Genomic DNA, 22,022 nt, shown 5'->3' on the forward strand with positions numbered 1-22,022 from the left:
CTTTATATTTTGGTCTGTCTGGTGGTGTAATTTTTAAATATTAAATATTTGATCATTTGATCAGGTCAGTACTTGAGTAAACTTTTCACTAAATAGTTTTTTACTCTTGAGTTATTTTTTTGTAGAGCTTCTTTTTACTTTTCCTTGAATAAAAACATGTTGACTCACTTACTTAAGTACAATTTTTGACTACTACCCAACTCTGCTCTCATCTCACCTTCTTCGATTTATTCTGTGTTTAACTTGGTTTGTAATCTTCATCTTATATAGTTACAGGTATCGACTCCCTGAAACAGAGTTACGGTGTTTTGAAAGTTAAACTTATGAGTTTTTCTTTCACCCACTGACGATCCCTTTTAGCCAATCAGATTATCAGTAATACGCACTCCTGACCAGGTTCCCTGAAACACACATAGACAAACATCTGGTTTCACATCTGTCTGAGAACAACACAGACAAGCATCTGAGCAGATACTGAATGTTTAATATGAGGACTGATTCTTACAGTGGGCCCTGAGGAAGAACCAAACTGGAAGACAAATACAGAGCAGTTTGAAAATGGATGACCTGGAGCTGGAGTTGAGGATTTACAGCAGAGTTTACTCACATATAGGGAGTCCTATTCATGACAAGAACACAGAAGTTAGCAAACTGAATTAAACAACAGAATTTTCTCCTGTAGATCTCTTTTATAAAATTTAGATGACCAGGAACTTACCTGCTGTCCTTTGTCCCATTAATGTTCACAGAAGAGTCAAAACTGAAAGACGAAAGCAAAACCACAACAGGTTTGTACAAAAACACAGTGAAAGGATGAGGAGACGACGCCTGCATCACATCAACCTAATATAACATCTGTTATACATATCACAATGGTAGCTGCACCTACTGTTAAAATGTTAGAAAATGCTGAAATGAAATAAAAAAAAATAAAACACAAAATTATAAGGAGAAAATTAGAAAATATCAAATAAAACAATTAACTAAACGAGAGAAAAATAAAATCAGGAAATGGAAAATTAGCAACAAAAATAAAATAGAAGAAATAATAACCTGAGTAAAAGAAATTAAATAAGTTCCAGCCTAACTAAAATATAGTAGAATATTATAAAACTGCACTGACATAAGGATAACAAAAATAGTTTGAAAGGAATAATTACAAAAACAAAAAAAAAAACTTTAGATTTGTAAAAAAAAAAAAATTAAATTAAAATTAAAAGACATTCATTTAAAGAATATGAGAATAAGAAAAACTCAAATGAAACAAATTAGATAGAATCTAAATAAAACTGAAATGTAATAAAATTATAAGCATCAATAAAATAAAAAAATATTATTTTAACTATAAAGTTAAAGAAGGGGCTAAAGAACTGATAAAAATAAATTATATTTAAATGTAAAAACATTTTTCAATGTACACTGGAATAAACCACATGAGCCAGAAATAAGGAATGTTACATTTTAAAATCCAGAAATTACACTAATATAAACTAAAATGGGAATATTTCATTATTAAATAATTATTTAAGAAGCAATTAATTGAATAAATCAGAAAAAAACAATAATCAGAATCATGAAAACCTCCATAACATCGACATGACTCACCTGGGGAAGTTTGTTTCATTTTGGGATCGGTGAGGATTCCCAGTGGAGTTCCTGTCGTCCTCCATGAGTTTGGATTCACTGCAGACAGAAAACAACAAAAAATGCCTCATCTGACCTGTCAGAGCAGCAGAACTGCAGAGATAAACCGAGGCTGATTGAGGTTGAACCTCACCTGGGGTGCTCAGGTGGAGCAGGAAGAGGACCAGCGGATGTAAAAGCAGCCATCATCATCATCATCATCATCATGAGGAACAGCATCATGGTGGGAAGCAGTGCGGCCATCTGATGCAGCTCCGGCCAACTGAAGGGATTTATACTCCCTCCGGCTGATCTGAGGTCAGTTTTCTGTTGTTCATTTGTAACCCCTCTATGTTCGGCTCAGGTCCAGTAGGTTGACTTCACCAGGTTCACTGTATTTATTCTGACAAAAGAGGAAATTAAATTGGTGGTTAACATCAGTCCAGCAGCTTCTGTCCCACAATTACAGACAGCAGCAGAGAAAGAGCCTGACTGTGATCGTATTTAACACAAATTTATATCATTTTTAGTACAGGAAATAAAATCATATGTGTAAGATTCAAAGATAAAGCAAACTACAAAGGAATAGCTCCCAATGAGCAGCTAGCAGCAGTTAACATTTGTAAAATTAAACATAGCTAAAATAGACAACATTAATAATGATAGCAGTTAAAAACATATAGAAAATACAGCAAAATTACTAATGAAACACTGTGTATGACTAAATTTGTCTAAAATATGTGTGAAAATATAACATTTATAAAGAAAACACAGAACTGTTAGTTACCAACGGCAACAGAAAAAGGGGGAGGAGCCTGCAGTTCCTGGTTGCTATGGTAACCACCAATCGTCAAGCGCAGCACTGAACTTAAACTACCAGACTGAAGATCCTGGGGTTGCACAAACACTTCAGCATCAGTGTTTTCTGTCCTCCATCGAGGGTCAGCTCATGTTTTTCTGAACTTCAGCTGAAGGACAGAAAATTAATGATGAAGTTCCTCTGTGTTGGTGTTTTCAGTTCTTGTTTTTATTTTTTCTGGAACAGATTCTGAAAGAGTTAATAAAAGAAAAGTAATTTTCCCAGCAAATTCACCTCATGGCAAGAGTGTCTACGAACAGGACAATTAAAAAAATCTTGAACAAACCTTATGAAGAGTGGTGGAAAAAAGTATCTTCATACTAAAAAGCATTACTTTTTGAAGATTGCATCTACATAAATCACAAACCTTTTTGGAGAAAACCTTAATTGTTAAGCGCGGTGGTGGAGGAATTATGATTTGGACATTACAGATATTTTAGACATTAATCTGAGGTCAGTTCTGATGTTTTTTAAAGGGGTTATAAGACAATGATCTAAAAACCTAAAATGGCATTCCTGTAACAGTGGCTTGTTTCTCCGCCATTCCAACATTTTTATCAGCAGTACATGAGGATGATTGACAGCGCTAAGACACCGCCTCCTGGATCTGATTGGTTGTTACTGGTCTGGAACAGTTCATTTCTTCAGGCAGAAATAACAGGTGGAGGAGATCGATCTTTTCACAGATTATCTGCTCGTAACCTACTGCCATGACATGGTGACAGTTTTAACAAATATGGAAAAAACATATTTTTGTAAAAGTTAAATACTGCAGCTTTAAAGGAGGTAAGAATATTACATGTACTGATCAAATGAATGAGTCTGTGTAGAAAAAAACGTTTAAACGTAGTTGATATGTTACCTTCTCTCAATGAATATAAACAATGAACTCCACAATCACAAATATATTTTATTAATTCCAACATCTGTTACAATTTTATAAGTTAACACATCTGCACAAACACTGATGGGAGGAGAACAACTGCAGAAATACACACAAAAAAAACAATAAGACTGAAAACTGAGCATCCAGTTCCTGGAAATCTCAGATGACATGCCGTGTAAATAACCAGCGGATCAACACACTCAGCTCGTTAATCAGCCGTTTATCGGAAATCCTCTGCGGAAAACATGCCCTTGGCCCGGCGCAGGATGGAGTCCTTGGACGCGTCATACGGATGCTCTTTGGATGGGATCTCCAGCACCGCCGGGATTGACTCCATGTGGGCGTCGATGGCGTGTCGGATCATCTCGGCGATAAACTGGTTGATCAGAATGATGGCGATGTCGTTCCGCGCCAGGAAGCTCCTGCAGGAGGAAACAAATGTCCGAACAGTTAAAATAACAGGGAAATCTTAACAGGAATTAGTTCAGATCTATGAATCTGTTCAAATGTAGAAATCTGTTCAGAGTCAAGAATCAGATTTAAGTCGGGAATCTGTTCAAGACTAAGTTCAGAATTAGGAATCCATTCAAGAATCAGTAATTTGTTCAAGAATTAAAAAAAAAAAACCCTAAGATTCAGCATCAGATTTTACATCAGAGTCAGGAATCTGTTCAAGAATGTGTGCAGAATTAGGAATTTGTTCAAGAACCAGTTCAGAGTACGCTGTCTGTTCAAGAATAATAGATTCACAATCAAGAATTGGATCAAAGTCAGGAATCTGTTCAGGAAGTTGGAATACATTTAAGATGTTTTAATCCATAATGAGGTAGATTAAAATTTTAAAATAAATAATCTAAATAATAAAATACTTCCATTCTAATATTATTTTTGGCTCTTAGGGTATTCCATACAGACATTGCACCAAAATCTTTAAAAAGTCGTTTTTCTTTGACAACCAAATTAAAAAAAATATATAAGAACAATGCGATATCAGACGAATATTTACAATACTATCAATACATTTAATGAGGGCATTCTGGTTGAACATAAAGTTTTATATGCGATCAACAATCAATTAATCTTGAAAACGGTTTCATTTTCAAGAGAGTCTGGTGTAAACAACAAACATATTAACATTTTGGTTAAATTGACAGTTTTCATTTTTGTGTCGTGATTAATATAATTATAATCTCTCTGCCAAATTACACCAAAAAACAGATTATAGGAAATAAAAACATTAAAACATTAAGTGTATGAGTTGGGAGGAGCTAGTGGGCCCGAACCTCAAGCGACACCAGATTCCATTCAGAATTTTACAAATTTAATATTCTCATCAATAATGCTGTCTTATTATTGTTGATTTCACCTGAGGTCTATTTTAATTTTGTATAAATTTAAAATGAGAGATGTGTAGATGTGAGTATAACAGTGTATCGGGCCTCACTTGAACGTCTCCTCGATCTCCGTGATGCTCGTGTCCTTCTCCACCACCAGGAAGTTCGGCTTTCGGTTCTTGTTCAGCTCCCCGATCCCACCGAGCAGAAAGCCCGTCACCGTGTCCTCGTCCCCGATCACGGCGATCAGTTTGCCTCGACCCGCCATAGCCAGCTGCTTTGGTCCAGTAGCACCACGGAGAGACGGTTCGGATCAGCAGGCTTGATCATGTGAGCCGCTGCGTCAGTGGTCACGTGAGGGTCACGCAGCGACAGCAGGCGGAAGTGAAGCTGCAGTTAGAAACAACAAAGCGAAGCAGAAAACTGTACAGTATGGTGAGGGTTTAAACTTAATATTTTCTCCGTTTTGTTTCTTTGGAAGCTGATAAGACCTTCACGGAAGCCTGTTTTTGTTTGCTTGTTTGTTTTCCAGACGACGGCGGCTCTGACTGCGGGTCTGGAGCGGATTCCGGACCAGGTCGGGTACCTGGTCATCAGTGAGGACGGAGTTCTGGCTGTGAGTTTGGGGAAAAACACGAGTTTCTCCACGTTTAACCATTTATAAAAAGTACAAAACACAGCGGATGGAAAACCAAAAGTGCCACATTTCTCTATCGACATCTTTTGCAGCAAGCTGATCAAAACATGGTTGAAAATCAAGCAATGTTTTGTGGCAATATGATTCTGAAATTAACTCTTTTGTTGGAAAACTTGCAACCCAGTCAGGTAGACTTAGGATTAAACTTGATTTAGAAATTTAGGTATTTTTTACAAAACGTTCACATTTTTTACAGTATTTAAATTGCGATGGAGTATTGGGATCACAACAAAAAAATAAAAATAATAAAATTACGATAAAGTTTAACTAATTAGAATAAAGCGATAATACTATGAATTCTGGCATTATTTTTGAGCTCCTTGTAATATTAGTTTATCCAAGTACATTTTCCTTTTAATATTAGTATTTTTTCCTTTTAATAATTTTTTTATGAAGTGATATTTTTTCCTAAATCTTATCTATTGATTACACATACATATTTCAAGCCTTGATTTCTTTTCATTTTGATAATTATACCTTTTATGTTTTGTGATTTTTGTATATATATATTTTTTTCTGCGAATGGTTTTGAAGTTACATATTTGTATTTAAAAAGTTTCTGATATTTTTATTGAAGTATTTAAGACAATATAGTGAGATTCTTTTTTTTTTTGTCAGTATTGCACTCCCATACTTCGTTGACAGCATCAGTTGTTGGAAAGCATTGCTAATCCATCTCATTTGCTTTTGCTGTTCATCTTGGTTTGAAACCAACAACGTCCGGTTCTGACAGAACTCCTCACCTGTTCAGTCTGCAGGTGAGCTGGAGAACGATGAGCACACTGCCGGTGTGATGATGCAGATGGCCCGGACGGCCTGCCGCTTCCGGTTATCCGGGTCTACAGACGCGCCGTTCAAACGCATGTCAGGTAACGAAGCCGCTCGTTTCACCAGAGAGAGATCTGATTGGCTCAGCAGCTAACCGACCTGTGTGCTTCATATTTGCAGTAATCCTGGAGGATTTTGTGTACGTAGTGACGATTTCAGGTCAGAAAGTGTTTGTGGTCAAACGTCAGAACAACCAGCACGAACCAGTCAACGTGTAGGAACCGGAGCGAACGGGACGAAGGCGATGCCGTAATTTTGTGATTTATTTTTGTTTATGTTGTCTGTAAAATAAACAATTTGAAACTGCTGCTTAAACTTCTGCTTTTACTGCCAGTTTTCTATGGAAATTTAAATTTGATCCTGAATCAAGTTGCTGATGAAATTCAGGTAGAAGTTACAGAATGACTCAGGGACTGACTCGGCCTAATGATGGAAAAAGATCTCATTTTTAATATTTTCCCTCTGGTGAGCCAGACTGTTCCATCTTTAAGAAATGTCTTAATCAGTTCTCAATAGTTGTCTTGTAGGGATTGTAGTATATCTTGGTTGCTTTTCAGAAAGTCCTTATAGCTTAGCATGAACTAAACAGACATATCAAAGCAGAACAGATTCCTGTTTTTGAACAGATTCATGCCTCCCTGGAGGCTCGCCACAGGAAGCGCACAAGAAGAGCCGGCGCTGCTGGGAAAATATTTCCTCCTTCTGATGCGGCAGAACGCTGCTTCGGCATTGCAGCCAGTAATGCAGCAACACCCCAAAGGTAGCAGCTCAGGGCGTTCAGAACCACCGGGGAGGCTTCTTCTTTATTCCTGGTTTCTGCTAGAAAACAGTCAAGTTTCTCTAACGGTCCAGTCAAATCCAAGCCATAACGCCATACATACCCTGATTAACGTTTTTAGCAAGCTTTATCTGTTATTTTACATCAAAAGTGTCTAACCGTTTTTCTTCCTGTTTGTTTTTATTTGAACTGAATTTAATCATATTTTGTTCCGGTTCCTGTTTTTTAAGATTCTTCCTTTTGAACTGATTCTTTTAAAACTGACTCTTCCTTTCAACTTATTCCTATTTTTTAACAGATTGTTCCCTCAAAGCTGATTCACATTTTTTGTAATATTCTCTGAACCAATTCCTGGGTTTGGACATTTTCCTTTGAGCCAGTTCCTCTTTTTGAAGATTCTTTTGAGCTGAATATTTTTGAACAGTTTCTTCCCTCTTAACATATCTATTTTTGAACAGCTGCTTCCTTTGAACCAATTCCTGGTTTTCTATTCCTGATTCTTCCTCCTGAACTTATTCCATATCCTGAACAAATGTAATCCAAGAGGATTAATGATATTGGTCAGATTCTTCATCAACTAATTCGTAATATTCAAAGATTTAACCGACTCCTTGGTTCTTATATCATAATCTTCTGATGGCAAAGTTTGAAAATCAAAGTTGGTTCTGATTATTGATCAGCAGGTTAAATACTGAAAAATCCTATTTTTTTCTATTCATTAAATGCATTAAACTTGACTAATTTTAGTCCACAGATACTAAAACGACCAATGTGTATTGTTTCATTCTTGTAAAAAAATAAAAATAAAAAAAAATAAAAATAAAAAGCAGGTCAAAGGTCAAGGTGAAACTTTAGTGAAAAAGTGCACTTAAAGACATCTGAGAAGAAAAAAAAACCTTTATTGCATCGTTGTTGCGTCTGTGTTTCTTCCTCTTCACACTGATAAGGAATGACGAGGCCGTCAGGTCCGGCTCTGTGGAATGAGTCACATGACCAGGTAACTGTCACCTGTTGTAAGCCCCGCCCCCCCTCTCCCTACAACATCTGGTCACATGATCTGGAGTTAAAACAGATTAAAAGAAAACAAACAGACCTAACAAACAATAGAAGAAGAGGATGATGGGAAACCAGGTGAGCTCAGAGTCCATGACATCACTTCCTCCTACAGATACATTTATAATTTAAAAAAACAAAAACACCCCAGAAACAGTCCTGTGAAATGCTCCCCATCCTCCCTCCTCGGTTTGTACACGGTGACATCATCCTGCTGCTTCCTGTAGGCGTCTAGCGTTTCGACAGCTCATTGGACAGCCAGTCCAGACCCTCGTAGAGACCCGTCCCCTGAGTGGCGCAGGTGGCCTGGACGTGCCACTGGAACCAGAAACAAACCCGTCAGAACCAGAATCCATTCAGCATCAAAGCTGCAGTTTGTGACTTTTACTAAATCATGATTTTTACTTATTTGTTAAAATTGTGAAGGTTTAAAATAAGGAAGGAATGTGAAAAGATTAATCTTCACGTCCTCCCTGAGCTACTATTCAAGAAGAAAATCAGAGCCAGTGGGTGGGTCTTAGCGCTGTCAACCAGCGTCATGTACATGCAGCTCAATGTGCTAAGGGTGGAAAACCGCCTTACGTTTGGGAAAACCATTTATTGACAGTTATCAGTGGCTATGCTAACTAGCTTTAGCATTAACAGCAGGCTAAGCTAGCTGCAGGGTAGCTGTTTGAGATGCAAATCTTTCACTTTTGATTTGACTCCAACTTTTAGGGTCACGATTTGATTCAGAAACCAATTTTTCTATTCAAGCAGCCACGAGATTCTGTTTAAAGCAGTGCACCAAGGGTGATGGACAGCACTAAGACCCGCCTCCTGGCTCTGATTGGTCGTTTCTATTAAGAACTGGGAGGACTGGGGGAAGGCAGAGGAGCTCCACTTTTCCACAGATTATCTGTCTCATAAAATGTTTCAAAAATTGGTAAAATAAAAATTAAAGTTACATACTGCAGCTTTAAGAAACACAGCATACTATAAATTTCTAACAGGAAATAAGTTTGCCAGGAAATACAAATAAGGACAATTCTTACTACTGAAGCGCAAACAGAACAGAACACATATAAAGAGTGACTCATGTGACTCTGTTACACTTCAATAGGAAGTGTTACAAAAAGTCCTGACGCAAGAGGAAGGAAAGACGTGAAATGTTGGTTGCATCATTTCTGCCAAAGGGAAGGAAAACTGCTTTATTGCACAAAAAACAAATTTCTAACACTCTGAATTAGAGAATAATAACTGTCAAAGCTTCAAATAATCTTTAGGAGAAATGAACTGAAGAGATTTAAGAGATTTGTCCTTTTCAGATTTTACCAGGTGTGTAATGCACATTACAGCCACCAGGAGGCAGCAGTCTCTCAACTAGAGCTGAAGAAATGGAATAATATGTTTAAATGTCACAATGACAAGTTTCACTGGACCATAAACTGTCCCAGAAATTCTGTAATAAATTATATTATTATTTTGAGTCCATTTTTAAGTAATATATTAATAATGACATAACAATTCAAGTTTACCCTCCAAATGAATAATAAACTTTAATTTTCAACAGGACTGGAAGATATTTTAACTATATCAGAAGTCCAGACCTAATTCCAGCTCTGGGTTTGTGGCAATAAGATGAAAAGTAATTATTTTTAACATTTTCTTTGAGATAATGTGAGAAAAACGTTCAGACAGCAAAAAAATCTAATTCATCTGAGCTGCTTAAATGAGCTAAATACTTACTGCAACGAGGAATTATTTCAGTTAATAGATTAATCTCGATTATACTGACAATTAACTCGATAAAAATTGTACGATTTTGCACATTTTTAATTTATGCAATATTAGAGATGCATTAAAAGATACAAATAATTCAATTCCAATCTAAATTTTATTGCCTAAAATGCAGCAGAGCATTCCTTTAGTGAACGATCGATCATTTGTAGCAAAGGATGCATCTGCATCTTAATTCCAATACAGTGTAGGGATTATTTTATTGATTACCTGATTAATAATTGGACAGGAAAATGTGCTATTTTGAGTTTTTGTTTACATAATATCAACAAAGTGAAACTTTTAGGTAAAAATGTTTCACAGTTTTGGCTAAATTACTGCTCTGAATGTGTTGTTATTTCAGCAGATGGCCTTTTTTGCGTCTAATTAATCGTAAAATAGTTGACAATTACTTCACTAATCGATTATTCTCAATACCACCCTATGCTAAGCTTCCCACAGCTCCTGTTCTGCAGGTGGTGATTGTAAATCCATCCTTACGGTTCTGCTGCGCAGGCTGTGCAGGCCCAGTTTGTCGGTGAGTTCGCTGACTCCCATGGCGTTGGGAAGATCCTGTTTGTTTGCAAACACCAGAAGGACGGCGTCCTTCAGCTCGTCTTCCTGGATCTGAGGGAGACGGAGTCATGTGACCCGTGATGTCACCGATGACAGATCATGTCTGGATCTACTGACCACTCACCATCTTGGAGAGTTCCTCCGCCGACTCGGCCACTCTCTCTCTGTCGTTGCTATCCACCACGAAGATCAGACCCTGCAGGAGAAGAACCGGGTCAGAACGTCGGTAGTCGCAGTTTGAGCCTGCGCCTGCGGGGGGCGTACCTGCGTGTTCTGGAAGTAGTGCCTCCACAGAGGTCGGATCTTGTCCTGGCCGCCGACGTCCCACACCGTGAAGCAGATGTTCTTGTACTCCACCGTCTCCACGTTAAAACCTGAAACACGCAGCAGCCGTTAGCGAGCGCCAGGTCAGGCCAACGTTTCCGATGACTGTAGAACCAAATCAGCTCAGTGGAAACATGGCAATTTCAACGAGAAGTCTTTGCACTAGGATGAGGAGGTTTTTTTTGGCTGTATTGAAATTGGTGTATTTTGCAAAATTGCAACGGAAATCCTTTTTCCGCACCACAGAATTCATGCGATCAACAATCAGATGTTACTACTGGCAGAAACGACAAAGAAGACGACAGGAAGTGGTTGGAGGATGATGTTTTTTAATGAAAAACTTATTCAAATGATTTTGATTATATTTCTTATATAATGGAAACAAAATGTAAAATTGTGTTTTTTCGACATTAATGGAATACTGACAAAGTTTTGCGCTCATTTGTAATAGAAGCAGAGCTAGTCTCTCACTGAGCGCATGCAGTGAAATGGTCTTTCAAACACCAGTTTAAGGAAAAGAGTTTCCATTCATGCAGATGACGCTCTATTTATTCCTCCAGATATTAAATCCACATTTTTCTAAAATGTCACAATAAGTTGGTAACATTTTGTTAGGTTCGCTAAACTTTCTACATTTGAGGCTTTTCTGCAAGGCTCTACTCTTTGTTTTTACGACTTGCCCCTCTGGTTTGGGGAGTTATGATCCGTAACCATGGCAACAAGGTATTGCTTTTACCACCGGGAGCATCTGAAAAGCTCAAACAATACCTGATCGGCAACCAAAAACCCGGAGGAGCTGAAAATGAGGCTTCATGAACGCAGAGCAGTGAGAAGTCTGTCAGACGCAGATTTAAAGAGGAACGGCAAGAGCAAAAGCAAATGAGGTGGATCCACTCATATCGATGGAAAGTTTAGTGGAAGGTAAAAGTGAATATAAAGCAGGGCTGATTTGGAAATGAATGTTCCAGAGTATGAACAAATAGAGTAACTGGAGTCAGGAATTGGTTGGTTACTGATACTCCTGATCTGATTCTGTCCTAATGGACAAAAATAAAACTCTGAAGTTCACAAAGGTACAATGCAGTAACAACCAATAATCAATATTTCATCTCATCAACCCTCCTCCTGTTGACCTTTGAGCATTTAGCTGCTGGAATGACGATCTGAGCTCACCGATAGTTGGGATGGTGGTGACGATCTCTCCGAGTTTCAGTTTGTACAGGATTGTTGTTTTTCCAGCTGCATCCAGACCCACTGAAACAAGCAAAGGCAGAATGTTTCTGATTACCGACTCTGATCATTTGGTTCATACTTACTGGTGTTTAAATGGTATATATGTTATGTAATCACACACATCCTTCTACTAAAACAACTATGTTATTTTGGCCAACTTAAAATGGCCATTTATGTAACAAGAATAATTGAGACCAAACACTGACCCCTGTTGGACACCACAAGTAATGGACAAACATTTTCCTGATGGTCAGATCTACTTCATCTTATGTAACTTTTCACCCTAAAAATTCAATATTTTTTAAATATTTGCAACTAATTCTTTACTTTTCTGTTCTTTAAATCTAACAGTTTGTGAACAGACAGACACACAAATCCACAATAACAGAAAAGGATCCAGAAACAACAAGAATTCATCCAGAACTAAACCTTCAAGGCAGCAACTTCAGGACTGCGCCTGAAAACTGGACTCAGTTTCCTGAAAACAGGAAATACACCACATAAAAACAAAACCAATCCACAACTTTATTATGGTTTAAAAATATATGTATATTTAGAGATAATGTTCAGATCTTCGACTCACATAACTAGCTATAAAATAAATACAGAGTTTAATGCAAGTGGATCAAGAAAATAATCCAGGCAAAATAATTTAATCCAAATGTAAAAACATAATATCAGTGGATCCTGACTATTGGAGATCAAATCACAACTGGAACCAGTTTCAAACAAATGGACACAAGCTACTGGAAGTGAATCCAGCCCAACGCAACTGGATCAACAGATTAAGGAGTTGATCAATGACAAAACTGGATCAATAGCAACACGAAGTCATAAAGACACAGTAGATGACCATTTCTAAAAGCAGAAAAACTACACAGCAACTAAGAGAACTGTCTCTAAACTGACAGCAGCTTGATTCTGATTATTTCTGACTGGATCAGAAGATTAATGGAAAAAGACTAACTGAATCTGACAGTTTTAACAGATCTACCACTCCTTCCGTTTAGCTCTGACCGTTAGCGTCTGCTAACTAACTTAGCTTCGATTTGGTCCGTTTTCTTTAAAAGTCGCAGTAAAACATAGATCAGCACGAACTTAAACCGGGTGGCAGCGTAAAGTGTGACCGTTGAAAAGCAGCAGTTCGGCTGTAGAGTTCGCTTTCAGTCAGCCGCCGGTACTGGCCCAATCAGATCGGAGCTAGTTAGCCTAGCCGCAACGCTTACCCATCAGTATCCTCATCTGTTTCTTCCCGAACAGCCTGGAGAACAGAGACGAGATGGTCAGACCCATTTTTTAATCAACAACGTCTTCCACAGAGGCAGCCTGAGTAGATGACAAGCTGAGGGTGGGAGTTCTTAGGCGCTTAGCCCGCTGAGGCTGCTGTCAGAACCGAATAACAAGCCTAGAAGAACCGGATCAAATAGAATTGTGGGCGCTGCTCCTCCTTGGTGCCACGTCCAGGCCAACGCGGAATAAATGACGTCACGATTTTGAAACAACTTTATTAACAACTCCAAGAACAATGATGCGTTTGGGTCCCCAGGAAAAAAATGAAGACATGAAAATTATATTCTCATAATTTAGATATTTTAGGTATTAAACAAAATGTCTTATACAGCGGAGTAAAATATCCAATAGTTGACTGAAAATCAGTGTGAAATTGTTCCACTAGACTGAATAGATGAGCCACACATTTTTTCTTTTAAAATTTTAACTCTTTTAAATTTTTTAACAATTTTTTTGTCAAAATGTATTATTTCTCTTCAATAGCTTCCAGGTCAGACTCACTGACTCATTGACTCAAAATCAATGTGAAACTGTTCTACTAGACTGGTAGACAAATTTTTATCCCATTTAAAGTCTTTTTTATTTTTCTGTAATTTTATAAAAATACAAAATAGGTTTTCAATAGCTTCCATGTCATGTGATCCACTGACGAGGAGTAAAAATGAGTGTGCCTTGTCAAAATAGTCCAGTAGATAATTTTCCACTGATTTTGAGTCAACAAGTCACATGACTTGGAAGCTATTGAGGAAAAATGATAAATTTTGATTTATAAAGTGTCTAAATAATCTACAGAAGACAACAGAATAATAAAAATGAGTGTGTCTCATCTATCTGGTGTAACAGAACAATTTTATATTGATCTGTCGTTAATGAGTCAGATGCTATTGAAGCAAAATACAGAATTTTGACTAAAAAAATTGTTAAAAAATATATAAGAATAGTAAAATAATTTCACATTGATTTTGATTCAATAAGTCAAAAACATATTTTTTTAAAAAATATAGAATTAGCTGAAAAATATAAAAAGGGTTCAAATGGTATAAAAATGTGAATATATTTCCTATTTAAGCAACTTTATATACCACAGACCTAGGGTTATTGCTTTCTCTACTGAATCCACGCTTCTCAAAAGTGGAGTAAAGTCGTCTACAGCTTTAATAATAAAATAATAAGAAAGAGTAAAACCAACAAATAACTAATTTACAATATATTCCGTTTTTTAAATGTTTTAATCATGACTGGAATCCAAAAAACATTTCAAAGGAAAAAAAAAAACACTTACCCTAAATAATACTGGAAATAGCGCCCTCTATGGGGGTGACATTTGTCCCCGCCCCTTCCTGTTTGCCGCAGGGCGGTCCTCTCGTTAGTTCCGCTGTGGCAGAACATGGCGGCTGTCAACAGCTGCTTCTGTGAGACAGGAGAGGGCTAACAGGATTTTTTTTGGACCGGTTTGTTGTGTTTCGATTTGATGTCGACAGCAAAGTATATTTAGTTTAATTAGTTTGTGACTCTAACGCGCTGAAAGCCGCTTATTGCATCTGGAAACCGATTATCAGGTAAGAACCGGATCCAACCAGCGGGATAGTGGACGGTGAAGTTGTCAGACTTTTTGATAATTCGAATGTAAAACAACAATTTCTGCAGATTACAACGAAATTTGCTTAATTAAAACACAAATTTAAGACAAGTGAATCAAAAATAGAATATATAAATAAACATTTTTCAATACATAGACATAAAATAGAGCTTTTTGTCTACCATTTTTGCCACTATCTGTCTCTGAATGTGGAATCTTGTGGAACCTGAAATTCTACATTTATTTTACAACTGTAGAGCTGTATTTTAACCGAAATTCAAACAATTTCAATGTATTACTAGACTGGACTGTGATGCATTTGCCTGTAAGATTTATATTTACAGACTGCGTTGCTGCACCAGGAAGTCACTATTTGAGGATCCAAACTAACTGGACTAAAGCCAAAACCGGATCCTGAATAGCAGAACCAGATTGCAGAAATCACCCAATAATAATTAGGAGCGCGACTGGATCCATAAATAGTTTCACATTATTGGAGTTGAATAATAACATATTTCAGAAAATATTTTAAAATATTTTATATCCAAACAGAATAAAACCGTGCAACATATTACTGTAAAAAAAAAATTCAAAGTGTGGAAACAAGCATTAAAGTTTGCATCCTCACCCTCTCAGGTTGAATGTTTTTCATATTTCCCTTTAGTCACTTTAATTTTAGGATGAAACATACTCTCCATAACCACCTGTTGGCCATTTTGACAAGTAGCTACCAGATAAAGTAAACAAGATCAAGAAAATATATAGAATTTCCATGGTTCAAAATATTTATAAATATGCAGGATTTGACCACAACAGATTTATCTAATTATAGGATAACAACAGTGTCCATCTTGAACAATTGTGCACCAAGAAAAATAAGATAAAAAATTATCAATAAGTCAAATTTGTTGTTGTTGTTTTTGATGGGTGAAATTGTTTAATCTGACAATATAAATATTGGCAATTGTAGTCCAAATATAAATTTTCGTTAGCAGCCATCTTGAATGTTTTTTAAAAAAGATAAGTCTTGTGAATATCTGTGTTCATGCAGATTAATTCAAATCAATTCAAACAATGGAAAAAGGAAATTAAATACTTGATATAAAAACCGAATTTGTATCCATAAACAGCTTGATTCTGATTTTATTTTTATTAACTGACAGCAGGTCAGCCTGCAGATGTTTAATGAAGTATTTCTCTCTTTTAGTTTAGATGCGAGGACAGCCGAGTCCACTATGAGACCTGCATGAGTCTGATCTCTGTATGACGATGGAACCGGTCTGACCTGGACTCAGCCCGACATGGAGAAGTTTGGGATGAGTTTTGGCGGCGGCCCCAGCAGGAAGGAGCTGCTGGACACCATCGAGTCTCAGAAAAAGCAGCTGGTCCAGTACCAGACCCGCTTTAAGGATGTAGTCCGGGCCTACAAGAGCCTCCTGAAGGAGAAGGAGGCTCTGGAAGCCAGCCTGAAGGTTCTGACCGTCACCCAGGACCTGGACATTAAGCAGCAGGAGCCAGATGCAGCCAGGCGGCTGGACCTGCTGGACGACGGTTGCTCTCTGCACAGCGAGGACAGTGTGGACACAGCAGCGTCTGTGGACACCACCAGTGAGACCAACAGAGGGGAGCAGAGTGAGGAGGACCAGGGGGAACCGGGCCAGAGGTCCGACTCTACGGTACGTCTGAGTCACTTCCTTTCTGTTAAATCTAACATGATTTAACAGTATATGTTACTGGATTGGACAGCGGCTAATTGCTGCTCTCGCTGGATGAGCCGGAATCTATCACAATATCCAATTTCGATAAAATATGAGAACATTTATGATGTTTTGATGAGCAAACTATGTATTCTCCCTTTATACATAAACAGTTTGGCTTCCGTCAAGAAAGGACAAAACTAATGTCTCTTCAATATTGGACAATAATTTAATATTTCATTATTTCCACTGTTGGAGTTGTAGTTTGATAAAATTTAACAAACTACGACTTCTATAATATATGAAATATGTTATGATATTTGATGACTGTTGTGAATATCGCATCGTTTTACACAATTTCTCCAGTTTTTGTCGTTTGTTATTTTTATAGAAATTACAGAGACTGAAATGCGCCACAAACAAGGGAAAACTACAAAATAAAATATAACATTAGAATGAAATCATACAAGAATAATGTCTATATAATACCAGTATAAAGTCGTAATATATCGAAAACAAAGTCATAGTATCATGAGAATCAAGTCACACTACATAAAAGTCTAATAATATAAAAATAAAATCGTATTTCAAGAATGAAGTCATAAATAAAATCTAAATAACATAAGAATAAAGAGGTAATATTTTATGAATAAAGTCATATTATAATAGTTGTAATATTATGACGTTATTCTCATAATACAACGACTTTATTTTCATATTATTTCGACTTCATTCTCACAATTTTATGTTTTTTATTTTGGCCCTAATTGTCCAACTCAAAGTGGCTCGTTTTCCTCTTTTCTCTCGCTCTGCCAACTTTACTCTGCACGCAGACCTGTTGCCACGGCAACCGAATGACAGTAGCTGTTTCCCACTCAGCGTGACGTCGAGCGTGTGGCTCAGGATAACGACCTGATGTTCAGTCCAGTAATATGTGCCGATTGTTTTTCTGCAGCCTGATGCTGACAGCGGCAGCGTGGAGGCGGAGCAACATCAAGCTCCTCCCCCCTCCAATGTGGAGGCCGAGCGCCGTGTCGCCCAGCTGAAGAGCCAGCTGAGCACGCTCACCGCTTCGCTGTCCACCGTCTCGCAGGAGAAATCCCGCATGGAGGCGAGCTTCCAGGCCGACAAGCGCCAGCTGAAACAGGAAGTGCAGGAGCTGCAGGAGCGTCTGGCCGCCGTGACGGCGGCGCAGGAGGCGGAGCTTCACGCCCTGCAGCAGCAGGTGGCGGAGGGCCGCGCTCGCATCATCACGCAGCAGCACGAGAGGGAGCAGGAGCAGGGGGACCACGTCCAGCAGCTCAGGGAGCTGCAGAGGCTCCTGCAGCAGGAGCGGGACCTGCGGCAGGACGCCGAGCTGCGCCTGCATGACGCCAGCGCCGCCCTCCTGGCCTCGTCGCAGGCCGTGGACCGGGGGGCTGAGTCAGAGGCGCAGCTGAACCTGGTGAGGGAAGAGAGGGACGAGCTGCGGAGGAGGCTCCAGGCGGCGGAGGAGGAGCAGAGGAAGCCGGACCCCAGAGTGGAGGAGCTGCAGCAGGAAGTGCAGGAGCTGAAGAACTCCTTCCAGCAGCAGATCCACAACGAGACCAAGAAGGTGAGATCAGAACGGGCACAGAGTCTGGAGTTTATTTAGATACGTCTGGGCGATACGGACCTACAGGCTTATCACGATATATTAGAATTATTGTGATAACGATGAAAGTAATGATCAGAACTATTTACCTACTTCTTTTGTAGGTAATTATATGGCACAGCAAATACTGCTGCTGATAAACACGTTTATAATATGCTGCTTTAGGACACCAGTCACTAAACTGCACACAGTCACTGAATTTTTGTTGTTCCTTAAGAGACTTTTAAACATTTTTGAATCTTTTTGCAGCAGAAAGTGGTAATATTATGAGAATAAAAGTCATATTACAAGAACAAAGTTGCAATACTGTCGTAATGACATGAAAATCAAAATTAGAGTTCCTTTTAGTGTCATTGTGCATGAAAGAAAGTACTGTGAAATTTAAAACAGCAACTCTCAAAGGTAAGTCAAATAATTGAATAAAATAATATAAATCTATAAATCTAGTAGAAATGCACAGATACAACTGGAAAAATAAATTAAGGAAAAATAAATGAAATGAAAATAAAGTTGTAATAATTTTATTACTAAAAGGAAAATAATAAAGAATTAGAAAATTGCTGTTCCTCCAGAAAGAGCTTTCTTCAGCTGAGCGGGGTTGCTAGGTAACGGTGGAACTCCATTGGGGTTGCTAGGTAACGAGGCAGTGCCTCCTGATTTGTGACATTCTGGAGGTTTTGAACCAGCTAATTTTCCAGGCACCAATTAACATGAACTTGTTGCCAAAATGCGGCTTTTTTTTTATTTTATTTTTTATTTTTTTGGTTTTGTTTTTTAAGCAATTGGTTGTTTTCAGAAGCAGTTGAGACTCAAATAAAACTAGAAAAACTGGCAAAACGTAAATTTTGTATAATAAGCAGATTTTTGCCCCCTAAACTCCACCATCACCTCTTTGGTCTTGGTGACAAAGCCACAGATTTATCCACCAGTTTTCTGGGTTTGTTTCGTTGTTAGCACTGCAGAGCTGCAGACGTGTGTCTCATGCTTTTAGTTTTTGTTTCGCAGGTTTGCGAGGCAGAGGAGCGAGCGCGAGAGCGCGCTCAGGCTGCAGAGCTGCGGGTTGCGGGTTTGGAGCAGCGGGTGTCTGAGCTGTCGGAGCTGCTGGGTTCCTGTGAGAAGGCGAAGCAGCGGGACCAGCAGGCAGCTCAGAGGCTGAGGGACCGGATCCTGCAGCTGGACACCGAGAACAAGACGCTGGCCATCGCCGCCTCCAGCAGGTCCAGCACCGACCTCAACGACGAGTCGCAGCTGGACGTGGCCGTCCTGAAGGACAAACTGCAGACGGTGAAGAAGCTGCTGCTGCTGGCGACTCAGAGGAACCCGGACCAGAACATCCAGGATGTGGCAGACGCCGAGGACAGAACCGCAGCTCTGCAGCAGCAGGAGCTGCAGCAGCTGCGGGACGAGTTTGAGCGCTACAAGCTGCGCGCCCAGGTGGTTCTGAAGAACAAGACTGCTAAAGATGGCTGCCAGGCCAAGGAGCTGGAGGAAGTCCGGGATCAGCTGGCGGAGCTGCGGGAGAAGTACATCACCCTGCGGATCCAGAGCGACGAGGCGGAGGCGCGGCACCGCCAGCAGCTGGAGGAGCGGCAGCAGCAGGCGGCGGCGCTGCAGCTCTCCCACAGACAGGAGCTGGAACGAGGCGAGGCGCAGCACCGCGACGAGCTGCAGCGGCTGGAGGTGGAGCTGCACAAGCACCGGGAGAGAACGATGGCGCTGCTGGACGAGAAGGACCAGGAGCTGGAGAGGCTGCGCGCCGCCGTGCTCACCTGCAGCCGTGACTCCAACGACCCCGCCGCTGATGGTCTGCAGGAAGCTGCCGCTGGCACCTCCGACTGCGAAGGTTTTATTCCTATTATTATTGTTTAATCAACGATATCTCATAGAGGTATAAGGAACAGTAAAACATAGGCAGGTAAAAAAATAAATAAACATGGACAAACATAAACAGACAAACACATATCAGTATCTGCAGCTCCATTACAAATATGCACCAATCTTTATCTGCAGCTGCGTTTCCATTGACCATATAATTACAAAGTCTGACACTTTGGAAATTAATTCGCTTAAAAATACATCTTAGATTTTTCTGGAAGTACATTTTGTGTTTTAATTCAAATGTATTCTCTGCAAATATGTAGACAAACATACTTGGTAAGATTTTGTGTTTTTGCAGCGTATGCAAAAGGTAGTCCAAACTTTTTGACACGTGGGCTTAAATTGCCAAGTCAGAAATACTTTTTTACTACTTTTTAAAACACTTTAAAATCAAATTTTATCTGCTCAACAATAAACTAAGCATACAGTAAATAAAACAGTTAGACATTTTGTAAGAATGGTTGTGTAAATCAGTATATCCTCCCAAATTTAAAAAGGATTTCAAATTGCACGTTTTTGTGGAAAGAAATACTAAACAAATAGAAAAAATGTCTCAACTTGGGGTGTGCTGTGGTGGTGCAGGGGTTTAGCACAACCCACATATGGAGACCTTAGTCCTCAACACAGCTGTCACAGGTTCAATTCCTGGCCTTGGCAACCTTTGCTGCATGTCTTCCCCCTTCTCTCATTACACACTTTCCTGTTAATTAACTATCAAATAAAGGCCGCTAGAGCAAAAAAAAAAAATGTCTCAACTACAAAAACCCGATTTGTTACTTTTTGTATGAAATTTTGATGTAAACCACCATGTTTACTAAATTAAAAGCAGTCTGCTTTTGAGTGAAAGTCACTAAATAGATGTGCTCAAAAAGTGTGGCCATAAATAGATGGATGCTTTCTATTGCAGCAAACATTTTCATTATGGGGAAATTTTAATTTGTTTGTAATTATTAAAAACAAAAAGTCTCCATCTGCATCAGCTGTCTGTGCTGGCAGATAAACTTGTGTAACATTTAAATTGTAGTTGGAGGGCCACTTAAAATCAGTCCAGGGGGCCACCTGTGGCCCACGAGCCGCACTTTGGACACCCCTGATATACAGATTTCATTTTTAAAAGATGGCTGAAAAGGTTAAGTTAAAAAGAATCATAAACTAATGTTTATATTTTTAATTTAATGACTTTTGTGGCTCCCCAGTTCAAATATGAATAATTCAAAAGAATACTTTATAAGATTTACATACTTATTTATATACTTTATAAGAACTATAGGAATAGGTTTGCATATTTTTAGATATTCATGACAAATTCTCTGCAATTTATCAAAACATCATTGCTGTCCGACTGTGCAGGTGACGCGGTAAGCGAGGCGCTGCGGCAGTCCACGCCCACTGAGTCCACACTGCTGCTGTACGCCGAGCAGCTGGCGCGTAAGGAGGTGGAGACGGGCGGCCTGCGGCGGCAGAAACATCGCCTGGAGGAGGATCTGCACCAGCTGCAGGCCCGGCTGATCGCCAACGCGGAGCGGCACGAGGAGGAGACTGCAGCGCTGCAGGGCCGCCTCGACAAGCTGATCCGGGACCAGAACCGAGAGGGAGCCAACTTGGAGTACCTGAAGAACGTCATCTACAAGTTCCTGACGCTGCAGGACAGCAGCGGGCGGCTGCAGACGCTGAACGCCATCCTGACCATCCTGCACTTCAGCCCACAGGAGAAGCAGGACGTTATAAAGCTGCAGGGGCCCGCCTGGTGGGGCCCCGTGCGCAGGTGAACACCTGGAGAGACGCATGAGTAATTCCATACATATGACCATGACTGGCTCACTGTGACAACTATTAAAGCTCTAATCCAGCAGATTGTCTTTATATTTTGAATTAATTGGAAAATAAACTATTTTTTGTGTGAGATTGAGTATGTTTTCTGGGATTCATTCTTAGAACAAGCATTTTTCTTTAGATTTATTTAATTTACAGAATTTAATGTATGTAAAATTAAGGC

General features: G+C 39.3%; 4 protein-coding genes across 5 annotated transcripts; 2 read left to right on the plus strand and 2 right to left on the minus strand.

Moving 5' to 3' along the window:
• Window positions 1–3,372: 3,372 nt before the first annotated feature.
• On the minus strand, window positions 3,373–4,987 carry atp6v1f (ATPase H+ transporting V1 subunit F). The gene is made up of 2 exons (XM_015030667.1): window positions 4,813–4,987; window positions 3,373–3,790 (listed from the first exon to the last, which is right to left on the minus strand). The coding sequence occupies exons 1-2, from the start codon at window positions 4,968–4,970 to the stop codon at window positions 3,589–3,591; spliced, it is 360 nt and encodes a 119-aa protein (XP_014886153.1). The 5' UTR covers window positions 4,971–4,987; the 3' UTR covers window positions 3,373–3,588.
• Window positions 4,988–5,049: 62 nt separating this feature from the next.
• lamtor4 (late endosomal/lysosomal adaptor, MAPK and MTOR activator 4) lies at window positions 5,050–6,542 on the plus strand. The gene is made up of 4 exons (XM_015030668.1): window positions 5,050–5,137; window positions 5,235–5,318; window positions 6,151–6,268; window positions 6,348–6,542. Exons 1-4 carry the CDS (start codon window positions 5,135–5,137, stop codon window positions 6,443–6,445), a joined length of 303 nt encoding a protein of 100 aa, XP_014886154.1. The 5' UTR covers window positions 5,050–5,134; the 3' UTR covers window positions 6,446–6,542.
• Window positions 6,543–7,882: 1,340 nt separating this feature from the next.
• LOC106946388 (ADP-ribosylation factor 4) lies at window positions 7,883–13,430 on the minus strand. Of its 2 annotated transcripts, XR_001424758.1 has the most exons (7): window positions 13,176–13,430; window positions 11,890–11,970; window positions 10,657–10,766; window positions 10,517–10,588; window positions 10,318–10,443; window positions 8,099–8,376; window positions 7,883–7,978 (listed from the first exon to the last, which is right to left on the minus strand). XR_001424758.1 is itself a non-coding variant. In XM_015030666.1 (6 exons), the coding sequence occupies exons 1-6, from the start codon at window positions 13,240–13,242 to the stop codon at window positions 8,290–8,292; spliced, it is 543 nt and encodes a 180-aa protein (XP_014886152.1). In that variant the 5' UTR covers window positions 13,243–13,430; the 3' UTR covers window positions 7,883–8,289. The 2 variants fall into 2 exon arrangements, 1 of the variants encoding a protein (XP_014886152.1); XM_015030666.1 differs by having other exon boundaries at window positions 7,883–8,376.
• A 1,168-nt stretch (window positions 13,431–14,598) lies between these two features.
• gcc1 (GRIP and coiled-coil domain containing 1) lies at window positions 14,599–21,935 on the plus strand. The gene is made up of 5 exons (XM_015030670.1): window positions 14,599–14,798; window positions 16,026–16,494; window positions 17,471–18,109; window positions 19,154–19,991; window positions 21,377–21,935. Exons 2-5 carry the CDS (start codon window positions 16,120–16,122, stop codon window positions 21,793–21,795), a joined length of 2,271 nt encoding a protein of 756 aa, XP_014886156.1. The 5' UTR covers window positions 14,599–14,798; window positions 16,026–16,119; the 3' UTR covers window positions 21,796–21,935.
• Window positions 21,936–22,022: the final 87 nt, after the last annotated feature.

Source organism: Poecilia latipinna, unplaced genomic scaffold (genome assembly GCF_001443285.1).
Source record: "Poecilia latipinna isolate Pla-1442-1.1 unplaced genomic scaffold, P_latipinna-1.0 Scaffold188, whole genome shotgun sequence".
Taxonomy (NCBI): domain Eukaryota; kingdom Metazoa; phylum Chordata; class Actinopteri; order Cyprinodontiformes; family Poeciliidae; genus Poecilia; species Poecilia latipinna.